At 36.2% G+C, this 23,572-nt stretch overlaps 1 protein-coding gene across 1 annotated transcript in view; it reads left to right on the forward strand.

Moving 5' to 3' along the window:
* The first annotated feature begins 8,985 nt into the window (after window positions 1-8,985).
* LOC149780289 (rhophilin-1-like) overlaps window positions 8,986-23,572 on the forward strand; it is an 88,939-nt gene continuing 74,352 nt past the window's right edge. Inside the window, exons 1-3 of the mRNA XM_089937097.1 lie at window positions 8,986-9,151; window positions 21,460-21,575; window positions 22,133-22,261. Of these exons, the coding sequence (XP_089793223.1) occupies window positions 9,095-9,151; window positions 21,460-21,575; window positions 22,133-22,261 (302 nt within the window). The 5' untranslated portion in view covers window positions 8,986-9,094. The remainder of the gene's footprint in view (window positions 9,152-21,459; window positions 21,576-22,132; window positions 22,262-23,572) is intronic.

Here is a 23,572-nt window from a genome sequence, read left to right on the forward strand (position 1 = left end):
CCGATGTAACTGCTCAATACAATGGTTCACACGTGTTTGTCTCCTTGTTGCAAACTCAGATTGGCAATGGATGCACCGATGACACAATACACCACGAAGGTTTGGCAGAAAAAGACGATTTGCGTTTTAGGCACACGTTTTCCATACCACACCCACAAGGGTTGTGTTTGTAAATCTTGCAGAGAAGAATTGGGTGACGGAGTGATCGCAGTAGCTGAATCTGTGTGAAAGGGCATGATGGTCACTTCTTTTTATAGTGCGAAGCGTCGATGCAAGAATCAAAACTGGGTGGATATCCTTTCCAACGTACTTTGACTTCTTTGACACGTCGTTTGCCCACTTTACGGTTTCTGCGTTTGACAATGCCTTTGATGTCGTACACGTCGTTTTTTTTTTGGTGACACGACTTGATTTGAAATAAGTACGGGCTAGCGTTTTGTTGAGTACTTAACACCCATGGCTGTCTTTTTGAGCACCTTTTTCCTCCTTTACCACGCTCGGACAGAAAAATGAGTGTGTGGTGAGACTATTCCCACTCATGTTTAAAGCCTTTCAGTCAGGTTGTTAAGGACTAGTTAGTCCTACACCTGAGTGGCTAAATTTAAAAGTAGTCTGTGAGTACATAAAAGCCTGGGGGATGAGACTCTCTTTCCTTCCCCAGGAGTAATTAAAAATCACGCGGTGCGTTATTAAACCAGTGATATATGCTCCATTCGAGCGAAAATCACTTTAATTCAAGTAAGCAAGCAAGCAAGTTCGGGTACCGTCTCTAGCACTCTTGATGACACCAACTGTCTGGGTTTTTTTCTTTCTTGCAAGCCCCTATGTTCCACTTCTGTTTGTGATAATAACTTGTGATACTTCACATTTTCTAAAGTGGAAATCTTTACAAGCCGTACAAAATACAAAACTTATATGACTTTGGCTTTTGACACTTGCACAGACTCTGCACTTTATGTGTCACGAGAAAATTGTATATCCAATTTTTACCATTTTCAAAAACACGCACACACTTGCAGCTGGACCAGAAATATGTACATCTTGTTTTGTGGATAAGTCACAGAAAAGTCCAAGTCCATAGGTGGTTATGAACGTTAGGAATATCCCCTCATTTTTTCAGAAATATCAAAGCTTGTATGTGCATTTTCCCTTTTCCACTCTATATTAGTGCTTAGATTTGTTCCAAAAAAAAAAAGAAAAAAGAAACGAAATAATTTTGAAAAAAAAAAAAACAACTGAATTTTGAATTCAGGTTTCTCTCTGTTTATAATATTTTTTCAAGTTGATGGTGCATGACAGAGTACATTCGCCTACCTTTCCAAAGTGAGAGCCATTTCTTCACATGTCATTGCCTTTGTTAAATTCGGTTTCATTGGTTAGTTATCGTTAATCTTTAATTTTTTCATGCATTTCTTTTTGATAGAAGATTTAAGGCTTTCTAGTGTTGTAACGGTATTTATGTTGTTAGTCTGTTGATGAAATTATCTATAGCAAAGTGCTTAAGATTTTTTCAGGTTTTTTTATTATTTCAAGCCCTACAAAAGGAGACCAAGTTTGTCTTCAAAGAGGATTGAAGCTCTAAATTACACGGGCGTGAAGGAAAACATCGTTGTGTTCATTCTAATCATGCTTGCCGTATCTCTTTGTGTTTTAGAGGTCATATTTCTTCTTAAGTAAATACACGCATCAATAGACAGACAGATTGGGTCATCATCCTTGAGTTCTTTACTTCATACAAACCCCAAATTTATTAGTTTAAAAAAAAACAAACAAACAAACAAAAAAAAAAGATAACATGCCCCTCAGTACTGTAACACGTCTGTTCTGACTCTACCGATGTGAGTGTGAGTGTTTATGTTAAAATGTTTAAGTGAGATATAAAAAAATGGTCAGCTTGAAAACGCGAACCAATACTGTGACGCTCAGTATTTTGATGTGGTAAGAAGAAATGGTACAACACACACAAAGAGGGCTTGTAAGTTCACATTTCAGTCTGTCTGCACTGTAATGGTAACAACGCAAGAACATAGGGATTATTATGCCACAGTCCTAGAACAAAACAATGCATCACCCGTTGTAAGCCATTTCATTGGCTATACTTATTTTCTTACCGCGTTCACTTCGAATTGACTTGAGTAGCTATTCAGACAGTGACGAGAATGGCCATGCTTTACTGGGTCTATCCTATAGGCGATTTATATTAAAAAAATATTTTAAAAAATTAAACTAATGCACGAACAATTGTTCCATGGGCGATCCCATGGAAATTGTGTCCGTCTTATTACAAAATACATCAATATTTAATTTAACCGTGCAGATCGCTAGAACAAACCTCTGATCATATACATTTTGAAAAGTGTTGTGTGACACAGATCGCCATTGTCGCTTGGTGTCTGCTTTCTTCTTCGAAAAGAGATCGTTTCGTCTTGACTATAAAAATTTAATTTGACTAAGTTTTACGCACTACTTGAACTCATACATTTCACATTGTAGGTGAAAGCCGTCGTTCTCAGTTTTCTGGAAGTTCGTTTTTGCGTTTCTCAGATGTGATACTATTTTTTATGGACCGAACGAAATTTCTTTTGGCGTGAATCAGGACTCGTGGTTTTGTTGCATAAATGGAGAGCATTGATGAAAGCTCAGTTATGTCGTCTTCGAAATCGCTGACACGGATCTGAGCTAACACTTCAGGTTTTGTGTGAGGCGATACGGTACATCATTGCCTTTTACTTCCTCAATGAAATCGTTTCATCTTATTGCAAAATTACATTTGACTAGGTTTCATACGCAGCAGGTCCCTGTATATAAGGAGAGTGTCTTAGCGTCAGAGTATTCATCCCACTCTCAAACGATCAAGAAGATGGAAGAGTCAGCACAGATCGACCTGCTGGTCAAATATTTGCTAAAAGTCATACGAAAGCATAATTCACAGGCGAAAGTGGCAACAAAACTTACTCTTTTGGTCGTTGATTTGATGAGAGTCATACGAAAGTGTGTGCTAATGAAGTTTGCTATATCTGCAAAGGTAAATGGGTATTTGTCTCCAAAATACCTGCTTCGTCTAAGAAAGAGAGACAAAAGTCAAGATACCTAATATCGTTGTCAGGAGAAAGGACACTGGAATTCAGAGTGCCCTACGAGAAAAGAGAAGAAACAGAAACAAGTGGGATTTTCCAAACGAAAAACCCACAAGTTGGAGCTATAAATAGATAGTGGGATTTCATAGGAATTTCAGCTGATTATAGATACATAGGTATTTATCCACGATCGTCACAGAAGTTGATATTGTAAGTAGTTACTAATTTGATCCATTTTATAGTGTGTGTGTGTTTATGTGTGTGTGTGAGTATGTCTGCGCGCGTACGTTGTGTGTTTCTGTGTGTGTGTGTGTGTGTGTGTGTGTGAGTATGTCGGCGCGCGTACGTTGTGTGTGTGTGTGTGTGTTTGTGTGTTTGTGTGTGTATGTGTGTGTGTCTGCGCGCGTACGTTGTGTGTGTGTGTGTGTGTTTGTGTGTGTGTCTATTGGTCTCTGTTTGTCCGTATAAAACTCACTTTATCCCTATCAGATACACTCTACCTTCCTACCTACAGTAGCGCGTATTCAGGTCAGCCACTTGCAACACTGTTGCCATTTATCCCCTAGTGTTCAGTACAGTGACGTCACTGACGCTGGAAATTTTGAGACTATAAATATCGACTTGGGGATTTCCACATTTTGTAGCTATACATATATACTAGAATTCATAAACAGGAACGTCACTGAAGCTGAGGCTATAAAAAGATAGTGGGATTTTCCAAAGGAAAAACCCACAAGTTGGAGCTATAAATAGATAGTGGAATTTCATAGGAATTTCAGCTGATTATAGATACATAGGTATTTATCCACGATCGTCACAGAAGTTGATTTTGTAAGTAGTTACTAATTTTATCTATTTTATAGTGTGTGTGTGTTTATGTGTGTGTGTGAGTATGTCTGCGCGCGTAAGTTGTGTGTTTCTGTGTGTGTGTGTGTGTGTGTGAGTATGTCGGCGCGCGTACGTTGTGTGTGTGTGTGTGTTTGTGTGTATGTGTGTGTGTGTGTCTGCGCGCGTACGTTGTGTGTGTGTGTGTGTGTTTGTGTGTGTGTCTATTGGTCTCTGTTTGTCCGTATAAAACTCACTTTATCCCTATCAGATACACTCTACCTTCCTACCTACAGTAGCGCGTATTCAGGTCAGCCACTTGCAACACTGTTGCCATTTATCCCCTAGTGTTCAGTACAGTGACGTCACTGACGCTGGAAATTTTGAGACTATAAATATCGACTTGGGGATTTCCACATTTTGTAGCTATACATATATCCTAGAATTCATAAACAGGAACGTCACTGAAGCTGAGGCTATAAAAAGATAGTGGGATTTTCCAAAGGAAAAACCCACAAGTTGGAGCTATAAATAGATAGTGGGATTTCATAGGAATTTCAGCTGATTATAGATACATAGGTATTTATCCACGATCGTCACAGAAGTTGATTTTGTAAGTAGTTACTAATTTTATCTATTTTATAGTGTGTGTGTGTTTATGTGTGTGTGTGAGTATGTCTGCGCGCGTAAGTTGTGTGTTTCTGTGTGTGTGTGTGTGTGTGTGAGTATGTCAGCGCGCGTACGTTGTGTGTGTGTGTGTGTGTTTGTGTGTATGTGTGTGTCTGCGCGCGTACGTTGTGTTTGTGTGTGTGTGTTTGTGTGTGTGTCTATTGGTCTCTGTTTGTCCGTATAAAACTCACTTTATCCCTATCAGATACACTCTACCTTCCTACCTACAGTAGCGCGTATTCAGGTCAGCCACTTGCAACACTGTTGCCATTTATCCCCTAGTGTTCAGGAGAGTGACGTCACTGACGCTGGAAATTTTGAGACTATAAATATCGACTTGGGGATTTCCACATTTTGTAGCTATACATATATCCTAGAATTCATAAACAGGAACGTCACTGAAGCTGAGGCTATAAAAAGATAGTGGGATTTTCCAAAGGAAAAACCCACAAGTTGGAGCTATAAATAGATAGTGGGATTTCATAGGAATTTCAGCTGATTATAGATACATGGGTATTTATCCACGATCGTCACAGAAGTTGATTTTGTAAGTAGTTACTAATTTTATCCATTTTAGTCTAAACCATTGTAACTTAATTTTCGGGGATATGTTTATTTTCCTTTAAATTCTGGGACAATTTCGTCATTTTAACGTTACTTTTAGTCACATCCATTTTGTCGTTGAGCATTTCCTTGATTATAGCTATTTATAGCATCATTACAATTATGCAAATTTTTGAACACCCCAGCAAGATTTCAGGTCTTAGTAATGCTTTATATATAAATCCCACGCTTGTACTAGTGTATGTATGTTTCTTTCTCTGTTGTGTTTGACCCTCTACCATCATTGTCCCTAGACAATCCCACCATGTTCAATTCCCCTTGACGCTATACAGACCCACCATGTTCAATTTCCATATGTTAAATTCTCTTGAGGCTATATCCCCCAGGGGTTTCCGTAATGTTAAATTCCCCTTGTACGTATATTGACCCACGATTTATTCCCATGTTAAATTCCCCTTGTCCGTAGAGTGCCCCACGATTTATCGCCATGTTAATTCCCCTTGTCCGTAATCTGACCCACGATTTTTCGCCATGTTAAATTTCCATTGTCCGTAAACTGACCCAGGGGTGTTTTTAATGCTAATTCCCATTGTCCGTAAAGTGCCCCCCTTCACTACTCAGGTGTATGTGGAGTTCCAAAAAATCCCTTTTCAGGGCTAACCAAAAACTCTAGAAAAGAAACACTATTCAATTTGCCAATGTGAGAATGTGGAGTAGTGTTTATATAAACACTCCCTCCTTTTCTGGTGTAATTGTGTGTGTGTGTGTGTGTTTATATGTTTGTGAGCGCTCACGTACGCTTATGTGGATGATAGATTATTGGGTTTTGTAAGCGCTGAAGTACGTTTGTGTAGATAATAGAGAGTATGGTTTTTAAAACCTTCACGTGTGTGGATAGTAGATTGTGGTTATGTTTTTAGCTTATCCTGTGTGTGGATGGTAGATTTTGGCGTTTGATTTGGCATCTCTGCGTGTGTGGGTAGTAAATGGTGGGTTTGTTTCTGCTTCTTGACGTGTGTGAATGGTAAATTTTGGGTTTGATTTGCCTTCTTCTCTTGTGTGGATAGTATATTGTGGTTATGTTTTGGCTTCTCAGCGTGTGTGGATAGTATATTATGGTCATGTTTCTGCTTCTCCGTGTGTGGATAGTAGATTATTGGGGTTTGTAAGCGCTCACGTAGGTGTGTGTGGATAGTAGAGTGTGTGGTTGTTTAACTTTCCTTTTGTGTTAATAGCATACTTGGGTTTTGTCTTTGCTTCCCGGTGTGTGTGAATAGTATAGTTAGGGTTTAATTTGGCTTCTCCCCGTGTGTGGATAGTATAGTTTGTGTTTGATTTGACTTCTCCGCGTGTGTGGATAGTAGATTTTGTGTTTAATTTGGCATCTCTGTGTGTGTGGATAGTAAATGGTGTGTTTGCTTCTGCTTCTTTACGTGTGCGAATGGTAAATTTTGGGTTTGATTTGGCTTCTCAGCGTGTGTGGACAGTATATTATGGTTATGTTTCTGCTTCTCAGCTTGTGTGGATAGTAGATTGTGGTTATGTTGTTAGCTTCTCCCGTGTGTGGATGGTAAAGTTTGGGGTTTGATTTGGCATCTCTGCGTGTGTGGATAGTAAATGGTGGGTTTGTTTCTGCTTCTTGGCGTGTGTGGATGGTAGATTTTGGGGTTTGATTTGGCATCTCTGCGTGTGTGGATAGTATATAATGTGGATAGTTTTTTGTCTCATTACCTTTGTGTGAATAGTAGATAATATGAGAAGACAAAAGTATGAGACGTTTTCCTTCACGTCCGTGCTTTAAATGTAAAAAGAGCCCGTCATTCGCGCCATTCTAAAGAATAAGCGAAAAGAAGATGGTAGCAGTATCTGACTTGTTTAACCAGTTGAAGGAGAGTTGGCATTGGATGATAGATCCGGAGTATGTAGTGGAAAGACTTGAAAGAGAATGGAAGTTCCCAGGCAGCTTGGACTTTGCAAACAATCTGAAGATAGCCAGGGAGAACATTGAAGGGATGATAGAAGAAGAGGTAAAGAAGTTGAGAGGTTTCATCTCGCCTGAATATGTAAGAGTCGGAACATTGAAGCAGTCTCTTGAAATTGTTATCAAAGTCAGGTGTTTGTTTGGACGATATCTTCAATTTGACAGAGTGGGCTTTTGTCAAAAGGGGACGGGACCAAGTCCATAAAGCAGAATAAATTATGAAAAGGGTCTTGGAAGAAGAAGTCAAGAACGTTAAAGACACATGGGCAAAAGATAGGAAAGAACAAGAGAACATAAAGAAAAAAGAAGCATTTGAGAGAATAAACAAAAACTGGATGAATGTCCAGGAGAAATGTAGAGCGATAGGTCATCCAGACTGGATTCGTGAGTCGGAACACAAAAAGAAAGGAATATTGGGAAAATTTAGGAGATGGATAAAGAAATGGAGAAAGTAGAAGAAGAAAAAGCAGAAGAACCAAATGACTTTCATGCCTAACCCTCCCCAAAAAATTATTTTTTAAATGTGGTATCATTGTTTATAATCCACGATATATTCCCATGTTTATTTCCCCTTGACCCTAGGCAGGCCCATGATATATTCCTATGTTAATTTTCCTTTGACGCTATACAGGCCCAGGTTGTACTTCAAAGTACTTGTCGCTATATCGTCCCAAGGGACCTTGTAAATGGTAATTCCCATTGTCGCTATAACTCTTGTCGCCATATCGTCCCAGGGTGGTTTGTAATGCTAATTCCCATTGTCGCTATAAATCTTGTCGCCATATCGTCCCAGGGTGGTTTGTAATGCTAATTCCCATTATCGCCCTATCGTCCCACTATACTACTCTAATGTCTTTCTTTAAATGTTGGTCTACATCTGAAAGTGCTCTACAGGCGTAGGCAATAATCTTTCCATTATTAGTTAATAATATGCCTAGACCGACAGGAATTGCATGTACAAGTAATTGCGTTTCCTTATTAGGATCGAATTACGCTATTATTGCGTTATTTTACTAAATTCTGTTTGAGTTTTTCAAACGCTTTATCGTTTTTCACTCCATTTCCATGGTTGATTTTGTTTGGTTAAGGCTCGAAGAGGGTCATTGATTGTTTGATGGAACGCAGCAGGCGAAGTAGAAACAAAATTACATTATATCCATTTAAAATATGGAAGATAACTATATTCATAATTTCATTACTACATGTACTGCATTACATTGCTTTTGTTGATTTTATACATACTAAGCATTTCCTTATTGACGAGTCATAAACCCATGTATGCATAACTTAAAACAATATCCGTTAAAAATGACCCGGAAATCTGATCAAAATTCAACGCTGCGATCAGTTTTCAACGACTGTGAAAATCAAAATACAACGTTAAGAACTGACCCTGGTCAACTTTCAACGTTAAAAGCAGACCCGGAGGGTCAGAATTCAACGAGGGTCAAAATTTACCACTACACCGGTTCTCCTACTGAATATTCTTGTCATCATTGAAAGAAGAAAAAAAAAACAACAACATCATTTCTCATTAATTAAAAACTAAATACATTATATTTACAAACACTGTAAGAACACTGTTCCATCCTTATATATAATAAACAAAAACTAATGTTGAATCAAATAACTTAATTCTTTTGTCTACATATCACTAAATTTTATCCACACTGGTGCGCAATACATTGTGCAACAACACGATTCGAATATTCTAATTTTGATAAAGGATAATAGCAAAAGTCTACATTAAAATTCTACTGATTCTTGAATCTTGCAATAGGACAACTCCGCTCTAAGATGACATTTTCCACAGGCGGATGCGATCGACGGCTACATGTTCGTAGGGTAAAATTATTCGGAACACCGTTTACGAGTCCAACAAGTTGCAGAAAACTTTGCAAACTTTGATGTTACCGTGCTAGCAGTAGCACTTTCGAAAATGACATAGATGTTGACATGACTTTCTCCTTCGTTGAAAATGAGTGCCACGCCACCGAATGGAAGTATCATGCGACAAAGTTTTCATTCGAGAAAGGTGAGATACCTCAGTCAGTTGAAAAGGTCTGACTGCTCAGTACCATTGTCATTGATTTCTGGCGAGGGGGTGGTTCTTGCATCTAGACATCTGTAAAATCACAGGAATTTGGGCAATTACAGGATTTTTTTCTCCTTTGTAGAAGAATGAGGGTTTGTAAATATAATTTTAGTTACATATTCACAGCCGCCTTTCCTCATAAAAATTACGTTTGAAGATTTCTCTACTTAAGCGTCATTGGTAATGCACAAATTCTTGACAGGTGGGTGGGGGATGGTACTCAGTTTGTGACAAAATGGCTAAACAAATATGGAACTAGTGACGTTCCATTTATTTCTATTAAGTATCTTACAACATGTAGCAGTGAGTGTATGAAAGAATAAATTATAATTTAAAACTTTTTAAAGTGCTCGATTTACTTCGATTTACTCAAAGTAGTACTAGTAACAAACATTGACTGAGGTGCAGATAGAAAAGTAGTTCTCAACCTATATATAACCTTAATTCAATTGAAACTGGAGTATGGTTGTGTTGTGTTTCAGCCAGAAAGTCTTACGCCTGACCCAATTCACCTCCAAACAATTAGACCAAGAAGTAAATCTCCACATTTTCCCCCTGACTTTATTGATAGCTTTGACAACTGAAAAATTGACCTTTAAAAAATCAAAAACCTTTACATGACTACTTAAACAACCCAGAATAATTTGTAAGCATCATAATGGAAGAAAAGTCTTAGACAAATCTTTCCATTTTTCATAACTCTTATAAGGAACTCCTCGCCAAATTCAAGAACTACACTGTACACAAGACTTCACAATGATGGGACAAAGGATGAGGAAAAGGCTGTTGCATCCTAGGCATGTAAAGCTTCTATGTTGTTCTACAAACATGATCATGTGACCCCCATACAGGAATCTGTTTTGCATCTTAAATTAGTGTATCACCTTTTTCTATAGAGAATTTAGTCAGTTGGGCATAAACCATTGACACTTATAGGTGTTTTGTTGTGACCAGTTCGAGTTGAAATTCTGTTTTATGGAATTATTAATTCTTTTCCTTGGAAATATTTAAGTGCTCATACAGAATTCTTGGACAGACATTTATGTTAATTTTATTTGGAATTAAAAACTGGAATATTATTCTCTGTTGTTCAACAAGAAACTGTTGACACATCAGGACAACACTGACTATTGCATACGTTATCATCTTCCATCTTGGATTTTTTTTATCAGGACTCTAACTCAGTTTCATTAGGACATTTTATTACTAGGACTTCTATTTTGTATATCTTGGATTATTTTTGGATTTGATTCATAAAACCGTAAGTTCTTTTTCTCATTTTTACCATGTTTTTTTGCTTTTTTTTTAGGGAAATAAATTATTTGTTAAATTTTACAAAGTGTAACACCAGGCATTCAATCTTGCCCTGAAATATATCGAAACAAACATTTTAAACTCTTTTATCTTTTCAGACTCACTATCACTACTTCAGTCACTACACAATAGGAAGTTGGAAAACCCATTAGTGACCAATTATCATCAAACATACTGAGCTGTGTACCTCTCAAAATTTAGTATGCTGGTGATTACCCAGCCATGTTGGTATTAAAGGCAATGAAAAGCAGACCGTTCTGCTTAAATAGCCCTGTCTCTACAACTATTTGATTTTAAAATATCATACGCTGAATTTAGACTTAGTATTGAACATCCATTATTTAGTATGGGCAGGTATCATCGACTGATGCTGTGATAACAAACTCCATGTGATCAAGCCAACCCTAGGTGATTGGCTTCCTTCCTGCAAAACCAGCCATAGGGATGAGATAGTCATTGCCACTCCTGCATAATTAAAGGCAAAGACCCACCTGAATACATTTCTTGGAATGAACCCTTCACTGTGAAGTGCTTTATGATAGATTTTTTTTAACTCCAACCTACACACGATCGTTACAGAAAAGTTCAACACATTAAGGAACTTTTTTGATATGGTATATGTTGTATTTTCAATTTCTTGAAATAAGTTAACATTTTTTTAAAATGTAGCATTTATGCAACCCTGTGTTTTTATTATTTATTAAGGAGCATTCTTATTGTTTGTCACCCATTTTTATTTGTTATTATCTTAGCTCTATTTACAAAAAAACATTTGCAGTGCCATTGATCAGTAGGCCTCATATATTTTCACAAATATTTTCACTATATTATTGTGTTTTTGTTCTTTTATCGCCTTTTGATAATAAACCTTTTTTTGATTATAGTTTTTGTATCAGATGACCCTTTTGTAGTGCTGTATAGTTTCACAGTGCTGGTGCACTGTAAAATCCACAATCAGTCAATTACAAAATCCATATTGTTTTGTCCATAGGCTTTGATATAGTGTACTGCAATATCGAGCCTATATGTAGTGAAAATGAAATGCCACTGACATTTATGAATAATCCATTTAGTGGCCAGAAGTGGATTTTGTTTAAATCTTGGAGAAATTGAGCATGAGCTGTTTTTCTGCACATATTTTTTTGCAAATAAAATGGATTCTTGTTAGTAATGAACAACACTGACAATAGTTCCTATGAAAAGGTAGGAAGGCCTGTATTGGCCATAAGCAGCATGCTGTGATGAAGACAATGACACAGGTCTCCATGTATATTGGTAATAATAATTATGAAACAATTTTAGTCCCAGACATTATGATGATCCACAAAATGAAGTCTGAAATATTTTCATGTTCTCTGTTCACATGTCTCAATCTACTTGCTGTACAACAATCTATTCTACCACAATTGAATTTAAATCTCTGACCATGTTCTTGGTATCCAAGTAATGGTTTGAAGGCAAAATGTACAAAATGTGAGACATCTGCCCAGTCACATTAAACTACCTTCTTTGATCTTGCTTTCTAAAGCACCCATATCTTTGCAGTTATCTACACTATAAAGTGATAAAAGTAATTTGCCCAGTGTTCAAATGTCATACACAAAACAGCATAAATAACCATTCACAGCAAATACAGAGCAATGTAACTAAATTACCATTTATGTAACTAATTCTATATTTTGTGTGAGTGGTTGCTGTTGTGATTGTACACATGATTTTATATGGATCTAAACAGTCATGTCTTAATACTAGGCTTGTGCTCAGATTTCCCAATTAGTGGTTATCATATATTGCCCAGAAAACCATATGCTGAATTATCTTGTGCAATATAGAAAGGCTGCACTCTAACATTTCCTACTTGGGATTAGATTCCTTTTAAATTTTAGTCATTACTTACCATGGACTAGTATTGTTTTGTTTATTTCACCTCTTGCACTGAAATTTGTCTGTTCAGTCGAATAGAAGTTTGATTTATTTATAAATTATGAATTTCTTTAAATTTTTTGGTTAAAGAATTTAGTTAATGAATGAGTTATACAACCTAAACAAAACATTAATGGATGTGGACAACTTAAGGGAAATTTGTGGATGTGGACATCTTAAGGGCAATTAGTGGATGTGGACAACTTAAGGGCAATTAGTGAATGTGAACATCTTAAGGGAAATTAGTGGATGTGGGCAACTTAAGGGCAAACATCGGCAGACAAAAGCACAAGCTTCTAAATGTTCAATTGCCAGTTTTTTGTTTTTATTGAAATAAATCATTAGAAAATTTAGATTGCCGCTGGTGATTTTGGCAATCACCAGCATGGACATATTTAATATATGGACTGTGAAATAGGTATATGGATAAATAATTAAATTGTTTTGGACCCTCAGGTTTTCACAGTTGGGTTGTGACCCATTTTTGACTCCTGGCAGTTTGAACCTGTGCATCTATATGATGTTGATTTGGGCTAGTGTGTCAGTTTTAATTGTCCTTGAATCACCTGGGGCATAATTTCCTAGTGAGTGCTGCTGTCCATAACAAATTGACTGTATGCACCAGTGATCAACATTTTCTCAACAACTGTTTACAACTTGTCACCCAGTAATAATTGCACAATGCAAAATCAGCATGAACTGGGTGGAGCTAACTAGACACTGATGTCACTTTTAGGTAGGCATAACTGGATCATGGTTAGATTGTTTTGAGATTATCTTAGATGCTTATGATAGAGGAAAAGGGAATCTATTATGACTTTATTGGATTAATTTTGATCAGATATTGGTGTTTGCTTGATTGCCTATCAAATTATAATCAAAACAGAAAAATATGGTGTCTGGTGAGGGATGTTCCCAAAGGTAAGTTGCTAAACTTTGTGTTTAAATGGTGATTAATTTGCTTCAGTTGGCAAAATGTTGAAGTATTTGGTTGTTTTAATTAATGTATCTTTGAGTAAGAATTTACCAGAAATTATGTTAAGTGATCTATCTTGTGCCTTGGAATTATTCCAAATTGAATAACAAGATTGAATAATTTTGATATATTAGATTGTTAATTGATAATCTCAATTGTTCTAACAAGCATATTTTTTGTTGTCTCAGACTCAAAAAGTGATGGTCATTCCGACCATCATACTCCAAAAAGAAACAAAGTTCATAACAATTCTGATGAGATGGAGAATAAATCTGAAGTTGTAATAAATCTTAAGCATCAGTTTTATCCATGAAAAAAATAACAGCCCCAACTATGAACATTTGCTATCTATTCTGTGGTTTTGCTGCTTGGTGAAAATTCTAGTGGAAAAATTTTACTGCGAAGGAATTTGAAGAAGAAGAAAAAAATTCCTAGTAACACTTTTGCTTATTGGTAAGCCATTTAGTTACCGAATCAAAAATGAGGTAGAAGTTTGCTACCTGCTACTCTATGTTTAATTATAACGTAGGTATCAGTGTATGTATATAAGTTATATAGGTATGTAGGTAGGTCAGTAGGTATGAAGGGATAATAGTGCAGCCTGATTATATGCAGGTCAAGGGATGATTTATGAATACACGAGTGCATAATTGTACTGTAAATAAATTTATAAATATTTCATAATGGAAGGGTCAGAGAGATGGATTTATTTTCATTTTATTTTCTCTGTCTCTTTTGGATAACTGTTTTGTTTATTTAGTGTGGTTTTGAAAAACATAAATACCTCAGTAGCAGAACGGTAATGTGTGTTAAACAGAGACATAAAAAAATGTTGACATGGCATAGTCCATATGCTTATATGACGATCTGTCTGTTCCTTTTTCGTTTCCATGAAATAACTCAAATTCTCAATCATCTCCAGTTATTAAACTTTGTGCATGGCTTGAATTTCTGTAAGGTCAAAGGTTAAAATCACTTTGCAAGAAGAAAAATAGTTTCTGTACAGTAAAACCTTAGACTTGGTCAAAACACTGGATGGCTTGCACTTTGGGTAAGGAAAAAGCCTGTTGATTTTTGGGTTCAAAAGTAAGGTTACTGTGATTATAAATAGAAAGTTGCTTGTGCACAGTAACATCACCACTCAGATCAGGACCAGATTCTTTGGATAGCTTGTGCTTAGGGAATGAAAGAAGCCCATCCGTTTTGTGATCAATTGGTCAGTCATTAAGGTCACTGTGACTGAAAGAAGAAAAATAGTTTCTGAGCAATAATTTTTGTTTTGCATCACAGACATGGACCAAACTATGTCAATGGCATTTACTTGGAGTAGTGGAAAAGCCTATGTATTTTGGGGATCAAAGGTCAAGGTCAATGTCTGAAAAGTGAAAAATAGCTTTAGTACAAAAATTTCAAATTTTTGACAATGTACCTTCACCAAAGTTTGTGGAAGGTTTACACTTTGGGTAAGAAAAAGGCCCTTCAGTTCGGTGTTTAAAAAGTGTGAGGTCAAGGCTGCTGACAGAACAAAAATGTTTTTGCATAATAACTTTGGTTCTTGACTGCCTATGGTTGACAAAGTTTGTGGCACTTTTGCATGTAAGGTAAGGAGGAGACCTATTAAATTTTTGGTCAAAAAGTTGAAGGTCAAGGTAATTGTGGCTTAAAGAAAAATGTGTTTTACATGAACTTTTTTTGTAAGTTCCTTGTCAGAATTTTGTAGATAGCTTCTACTTCATGTAAAAAAATGAAACCATTGAATTTGGATATGTACATTAAAAGGTTAGGTCATATTAAGTCTGATAGGAAAATAATTGTTTCCTCACATTAAGCTTAGCTCGAGACTTCATGCCATGACCAGGGGTCAAAGTCATTGAGATCTGTTGGTCAATAGTCTAAGAAGCCAACCATATACTACTAATGCTTACATAGTGGGCTATTATAGAGATGGGGTGTACATACAATGTGCCATTAACAGTAATAGTTACACATATACTCCCCTCCCTGCAGGGTATATAGGAATCCCAATGTCTATCTGTCCCTCAGAATCTTGTGACTGCATCTGGTTCTGCAGTGTTTGATGAATTGCTATGAAATTTAATAAATATTATGGTCATCGATCGAAGATAAATGTTGACAAATTACTTTGCTCCTGCACTATTTATCATTTATTGCACTTTTTTCTTGTAGATGAGTGCAATATGACATAATATTGTGATCTAATGAGTCTCAGTTTTTATTTGAACTCCATTAACCTTTGTACATGTTATATCATACTTATTTATTAACTCCTCAATTATTGTTGGATTTCACCCAAATTTGGTATACAGCTAGATATTGATGAGAGCTTTGTCGAGTTGGTCTGTCAGTATTCAATATCATTGAATTTAGCAGAGTTATTAGCCCTGATTGTTGGACCCACCCACTTTATTTCCTCACATAAACTCCTTTAATTTTTATTAGATTTTAACCAGATGTGATTTGCAGCTGGTGTTTTATTAGACCATGGCTGACTTCCATTATCAGCATTTTGCATCATTGTTTAGTGGAGTTAAAGAATCTGATTGTCAAACCCACTCACTTTTGTTTCCACATGAAAACTTCCTTATTGGATTTCATTTAAATTCAGTATGTATCTCAATATTGTTGAGACCTTCCTTTAGTTTAATTATCAACCTTCATATGACTACATTTAGCAGAGATATAGGCCTGAAGACCCAACTCAGCTGGCAGAGCATCAGACTCAAAATCCAAGGGTTGCTGGCCCAGTACCTGCCCAGTCCAGCCAGGGTCGGCTTCCTCACATGTGTCCTTGGGAAAGGCGCTTTGCTCCAATTTCCTCTGCATGATATAGCCAATACTGTGTTAAAAGTGCTGTTACCCCTCCCTCACTTTATTTTCTGTAAAATAAATCTCTTGATAATAATTGGATATCAACCAAATTTGGTATGCTACTTGACATTGATGAGGCCTTCACATGCTTGGATGAGGGGACAGTTATTTTCCATAAAGCATGGACAACAAAACAACAGTCTATCATCAAGAAGGGAAATATATTCAGAATTGGCGGACATTAATTAAACTATAAATCAGAATCAGAAATAATAATTCCAGTACTAATGATTAATTCCTTCACTACCATATAATCCTTTATGTAGTGAAGACAAACAAGTTCTAACTATTTATTGCAAGTAATAACTGCCTCTGCAGACATGTTATTGCTGTTATGAAAGTCACTCAAATAAAAGTTGTGAAAGTTCTTTGCTGACATCCAGTCTGCTGTTTTCAAGATTTCCTGCAAGGAAACATCTTGTATAAAAAGAGCAAATGATGCAACAGTTTTGTAAGAATGAGCTTTGCACCTAAATGTACCAACTCCAGATTGTTATAAAGCTGTTTTTAATCATGTAGCAATAGTGCTAGTTGAGACAGCTGTATCTGAACAATAACACTCAAAAAACTTGCATAGATTTCAAATATTTTTTGCCCTGTCAATATAATGCAGTGTTCTTTGAGATGTATATAAAATAATGAACCAGTTTTATTTCAGCATGTTTATTAATTTACAAGTAAAAGGGTATTTCTCAAAAATAGGATGGGTTTTTATATTTTTTTCACTTAAAAATTTTTTTTGGTTTGCTGAATTTAGGTGGGTGATAGCAGCAAAGTTGTCATGGTAAATCCCTGGACCCTGGCACCTAATGACACCACTGTATTTATTACAACTCTATGGTATTAAACGAAATAACAGGAAAGAGTGAAAACTATCAAGTTTAGTGAAATAAATAATTTAATTCCTTAGATTAAAAAAAAAATTCAAAAGAACTTACAGTATTATGAGATAAATCCCAAATAGTCTTAAAAGTTGTATCACAAGTCCAAGCGTATAGAGTATTCCAAAAGAATTCAAGTGGTTTTTCAGAATGAATTCCAATTTTGAATGTTCTAATTTACTAGTGACCTGGAATGTGGCGATTTGCTAATGATCTAGATGTATTAAAATGATATAATCCAAAATGTCTTTGAATGAATTCACAGTAATCCCAAAATATTGATTTAGTCTGAAAATATTGAGCATTTTTTAATTCCAGTGAATAATTCATATAAATAAATTAAATCCTCTCAACTGACCACAACTATAATTTATTCCACTAAGATTGATGTTTAGCTATGGAGTGAGTAGTTTTGAAGCAAACAACTTTATCTCTCCATCTGACCTTTGTTGTAATAATTATTTTCTGAAAATACTTCATTATCTGAAGGGAATTTTCCATCATATTCATAAACAAGGTCAATTGACTCGTCACCATACAGTTGGGATACAGAATTTAAGCGGCAACCATTAGCAGCATTTGAACCTTCGTACGTACAATCCTGATGAAGATTGCACCAAAGTAATGTGAACTTGATTCAGTTCCAACATCACTGCTGCTTGAGTGCTTAGATCCAGTATTGCCTTCACTAACTGATGTTATTGATAGCTGTCTCTCATCCGGGGAATTTCCATCATTTTTCAAAGCTGCCATTGTAAAGCCTCAGCTGAAGAAACCAACACTAGACCATAATGATTTAAAGAACTACCGCCCAGTTTCTAATCTCCCATTCATATAAAAAAATCTTAGAAAAGGTTGTTCTATCCCAGCTTGTATCTCATCTAAATTCAAACAGTCTTTTTAGCAATGTACAATCTGCATATCGCCCTTGCCACAGTACTGAAACTACTCTTCTAAAAGTAGTTAATGACATTCTCTCTGCGTTCGATAGCGGAAAGATTACAGTCCTCACCCTCCTTGATTTGTCTGCAGCATTTGACACAATAGACCATGATATATTACTTCACACCGTCTCCAGCATGTATTTGGCATTCATGATACATCCTTACTGTGGTTCAAGTCCTACTTGGTCAGCAGGATACAAATTGTATCTGCAAATGGAATACACTCCAGCCCAGTTGATCTATGTTGTGGTGTTCCACAGGGGTCTGTTCTTGGACCTGTTATCTTCAGTCTGTACACTCAGTCGCTCTCAAGTGTCATAGATCATCATCCAGTGTCTCACCAATTGTATGCTGATGACACCCAAATATGTGTACTCTTGTTGTACAGACACATCATGTATTACTAATGAGCAAGGTTTTGATGCACAAGTCATTATCAGACATTCTCAGTGTTTGAAGCAACATGACCATGTGAGTATTGATGACACTCCAACCTTACACCACATACTCCATGTGTTCCTTGACAGATCATGCTGTTTGTCTCATTCTGTTGGTAATGACATCAACAGCTCTTCATTGGAAATCCATGGTTTCAGATTGATCTACTGATAAAATAATTGCAACAAATGAGAGGGCTTTCCGTAGAGCATTGGTGCACAACTCAAATGTTTACATGGGCAGAATTGATTTTGATTGGAAATATCAGTAAGCTGGCTGCACTGCGAAAGTTTTGTCCCTATGATACATTAAGTAAGGACATATGATGTACAAAATATGTTGACATGCCAGATATGGTCAGTGGGCTTTATGTTGTGCACACTTGCCTCTAGAAGCTCAAACTGACTTTTGTGTGGAAGTTTTTTGCCCATGAAAGTTGAAACAGAAGAGAAATTAAAGATGAAAAAAGTAGAGGAAACCAAGACTGTGATGTCTGATGTGGAACAATTAAAACTGTTTTGCTAACATTATCGGCAACTATTTTATTCACTATTTTTCCTTTAAGAAGCATCAGTAGTAAATGTACCTGGTTCTGGAAACCATGATACGAGATTCTCCATTTGATAAGTTAATCTGCTTGTAAAGAGATCTTTGAAAGATTTGTCTCTTTAGCATTCATTCTCTAGAGGTACCATGTTTACCAACAATATGGACTGCTGATGTGAATAAATTCCATTCCCAACACCATTTTCACATCTGCCATGCTTACTGATTGAATAACATCATCCCTAAACATCATACATGATGTCGGGATGTTCATATTGCAAAGATCAGAATATTTTCATTTTAAGTGTGGGCATACCATGTACTGCTTTCTAAGGGATAAAAATAGTACAGTGTATTGCATGCCTCATGAGACTAAAGCATCTGAAATCTAGCTTTAGGCTTCAACATTTGTGATAGTTTGTGACTTTACCAAGTCGGTCAGTAACAATAGGCACAGTGCCTGGAGCATATATCCCTAAAGTGACTTTACCAAGTCGGTCAGTAACAATAGGCACAGTGCCTGGAGCATATATCCCTAAAATGACTTTACCAAGTCGGTCAGTAACAACAGGCACAGTGCCTGGAGCATATATCCCTAAAGTGACTTTACCAAGTCAGTCAGTAACAATATGCACAGTGCCTGAAGCATATATCCCTAAAGTGACTTTACCAAGTCGGTCAGTAACAATAGGCACAGTGCCTGGAGCATATATCCCTAAAGTGACTTTACCAAGTCAGTCAGTAACAATAGGCACAGTGCCTGGAGCATATATCCCTAAAGTGACTTTACCAAGTCAGTCAGTAACAATAGGCACAGTGCCTGGAGCATATATCCCTAAAGTGACTTTACCAAGTCAGTCAGTAACAATAGGCACAGTGCCAGAAGCATATATCCCTAAAGTGACTTTATCAAGTCGGTCAGTAACAATAGGCACAGTGCCTGAAGCATATATCCCTAAAAGGTTTATCATGAGACTAAGCTCTTAGTGATATTATTTCAAAATTCTTGATTGACATGGGTGGGAGGCCCCAACTTATCTCCGTTGTAAGGGATCTTGTACTTCTTTACAATAACACCTTTTGCACACTGAGAAATGCTACATTTATCAACTCTGACAAAGATGTTGAAATGGGTTCTCCATTTTGGGGAGCTATTGGTTTGGGCAAATGCCACATGCTGTCGTGATTGATTGTACAAGGACCATTGTTATTTGACCTTGAATTCCATATTTATTTTGTACCTTAAAGAATTTGATTAAGTGGTCTTTAATAATGAAAGGTGTTCTATGTCCTTTCGCTTTCCACCTGTACGTATAATTCTGGTAGACTTTCACCAGTACAGCTTTCATATTTGTTTATTGGCCATATTTGGAGGCATTACAGTTATGCGTGTACAACCTGAACAGATTCAGATCTGCTATCACATGTTGTTCTTCCAGATCTGCGTCTATGCAGTTTGTTACAAGTAATCAGTAGAACAAATAGTATAGATCAGGCATGGGCACCTTCCTCCAGGGCACAGACCAGATAAGTCATTGTTAATGCGACACCCTATGGTGTAAATCAGCTGATAAAACCAGGTCACGGGATAGATATGGGCTATATTTTGCCCACCCCTGGAATAGATCCTGATTTGCCAGTGCATTGTGTGACAGCAGATCAGGGTCTGTGGTGTTTGCAGTTGGAATTTACTTCTAAGCAAGTATGTATGGTAAACCTTTAAATTCACAGCATTTTAAACTTTGGATATCATCAAATTATAAAGTTTTAAAATATATAGTATTTTAAAATTATAACAAGGAAACATTAGTGAAAAATGGAATCTCTACCTATATTTTGTATCAGATATTTCATTTTCATTGCTTTGACTAAATAATATTCATTTCTTTAAGATATTGTTGTTCTGAATTATAGCTGAAGTGCACATGTAAACTTAAAATTGTACTTTGGAGTTTTGAGATATAAAGTTATGGAAAGACACCCATCACTTGTCATTGTTTGCCTTGCCTCCCTTTTTTTATGATCAAACTTTAATGTGAAGAATGACCTTTTGATGAAGGAAAGGTAATTTTTTCACAGTAATTTTAGGATTTTTTGATTTTTGGCCTATTAAACGACTTGTTTTGAAGTTGCAGTATAGTGATTAGCATGTAATCTGTTTGACCATGAAAATTAGTTTTAAAGAAGTTGTCATATACTCACATGTTTTGTTTGATACATGTGAAAAATCAAATACATCATGAATATATAATGTAGAATGTAACTTCCTGAATTAGATAGGAGAGTATTGAAAAGGATGTCATGCATTACTGTGCAAATATTTCTTGTATATAACAGGGCTCAGATCCACTCATCTCCACAGCACGAGGCAAGCTGCAAACCAGAAGAGCCAAACTGAACGATCAAATCAACCGTGAACTTCGAATGAGAACAGGAGCTGAAAACCTTTTCAAGTAAGTAAATGTGACACAGGCTCTATCAGGTTAAGGGTCCTTAGGATTTGCATTTTTGTTACAACTGAGTACAAATCATTTAGCTTGTAATCATTAGAAGTAGAGCAAACTCTGATACGTGTATGTTTCTCAGTTTGAAAATTTAAAATCTGTTACATGTAAGATTAAAACTGTAGATATTCAAAGAAAAAATGTCAGATATACATTTGCATTATTGTTTCATGCAGGCATATTTTTAAAAAATATTCTACTTTTATTTTAAGGTAAGCAGGTAATTTTACATCATTTCCACTGCAGTTGAGCAATCATAGGCCCTTATGGACCTCTTGTTTCTTAACTGTACAGGTACGTACTCATTTTAAAATGACAGGCATAAATAAAATTGTCTCTTTGTTTACAGTTATTTGTATATTGACTATACTACTGATGGCTTGGTTTCCAATTTCAGAAGCAAAGTTACATATATATATATATATATATATATATATATATATATATATATATATATATATATATATTAGAAAGCATACTATTATGACTTTCTTTACAAATTTCAGAGCCACTGATAACAAAAGACTGAAAGAACTTGTTGCTGTAGAACTCTCATTCTTTAACTCCAATATTCAACTTCTGAAGGAAGAGCTTACTGATCTCAACAGCAGTGTGACCATCTATCAACTTAAGGGGTAGGTGTAACACTATTCAGCTGAGCAGTATCAAATTTGTCTTGCCTGCCAGAGCAGATAGTGAGACAAAGCTATTATTTCAAAGGCCGCAACATATGACCATTAACAATTTTAAGACCTTATGTATTTTTTTCTTCTTCCCCAAGTCACATACAACATGTTTTTAGGCATGACGTATTCTTCCATTAGTGGACAGAACTTGCTATCTTTATATGACTATTTAAATGCTATTGTCATCAGATTAAAATCAAGATCTCTGACATACTATATATACCTGGATGTGAGTCAAATTGCAAATAACAAAGGTCCGGATCTGCCATTGTTTAATGTACCTGCAGATCAGGGTCTGTATTATTTGTTTTACTGATTACTCCTTACAAACTGCACAGACCCAGATCTGCCTGCATATTATGTGACAGCAGATCTTGGTCTATATAGTTATCAGTTGGACTGAAAAGCAAGGAAATATGGTAATGGAGATCTGACAGGCAATGATAAAAGTTAATGTTCTGGTGACTTTGAATTTCTTGACCAGTTATTCTTAGTAGCTTGTCATTATAGCATTGCATTCAGCAGTATGTAATTTGATTGATTAATGAACAGAACATGACCTCATACTTGTGCCTGTCAGATGAACTTATTAATAAGTAGATCTCAATCATAATAAGATTGTTTTACAGACATTACAAATTATGCAAGAGTAAATTGTTTTAGTACCAGAAAATTGGGCATGATACATGATGACTGAAATACCAGTGCTGCTTATTCAATTAATAGATGCCTAAAATGAGTCTAATCCGCTATCTTTCTGGTAGTTGATTTGCCATTCTAAATTGAGGGTGAAAACCATGAGATATCTTTTTCTTCATGCCAGATTGCTTTTATTCCATCAGCCTCATGCCCTCTAGCCTAAAATCTTTATAAAGATTAATTTACAGTGTTTAATTGGAATATAGTACAGTTCTGATACAGACAATAATTTGGTGTTTTCTACAGTGAAATCCAAGACTTTTAAACTCCCTTCTTGGTAGAGACCATGCTATATAGGAATCCTTATGTCCATTGTTTCTACCTTCTAGTATACAATCTTGGTAGTACAACTAGACCTGCAAGTTTTTTTTTATGGATTACCATGAAATTCATCCAACATCAGTGAGTGAGAAATCTTGCCAGTAGCTTCTCTTGGTTCAATGTTTTTTCCTGGGGTTTTCCAGGTTCTTCCTCCACGAAATATACTTGCTGCCATGTATAACTTATTGTGTGCCAGGGGATGGCATTAAACCCATAACAACCAACAAATTTGGCAAATAT

Source organism: Sinohyriopsis cumingii, chromosome 16, assembly GCF_028554795.1.
Source record: "Sinohyriopsis cumingii isolate HCF-2022 chromosome 16, ASM2855479v2, whole genome shotgun sequence".
NCBI lineage: Eukaryota > Metazoa > Mollusca > Bivalvia > Unionida > Unionidae > Sinohyriopsis > Sinohyriopsis cumingii.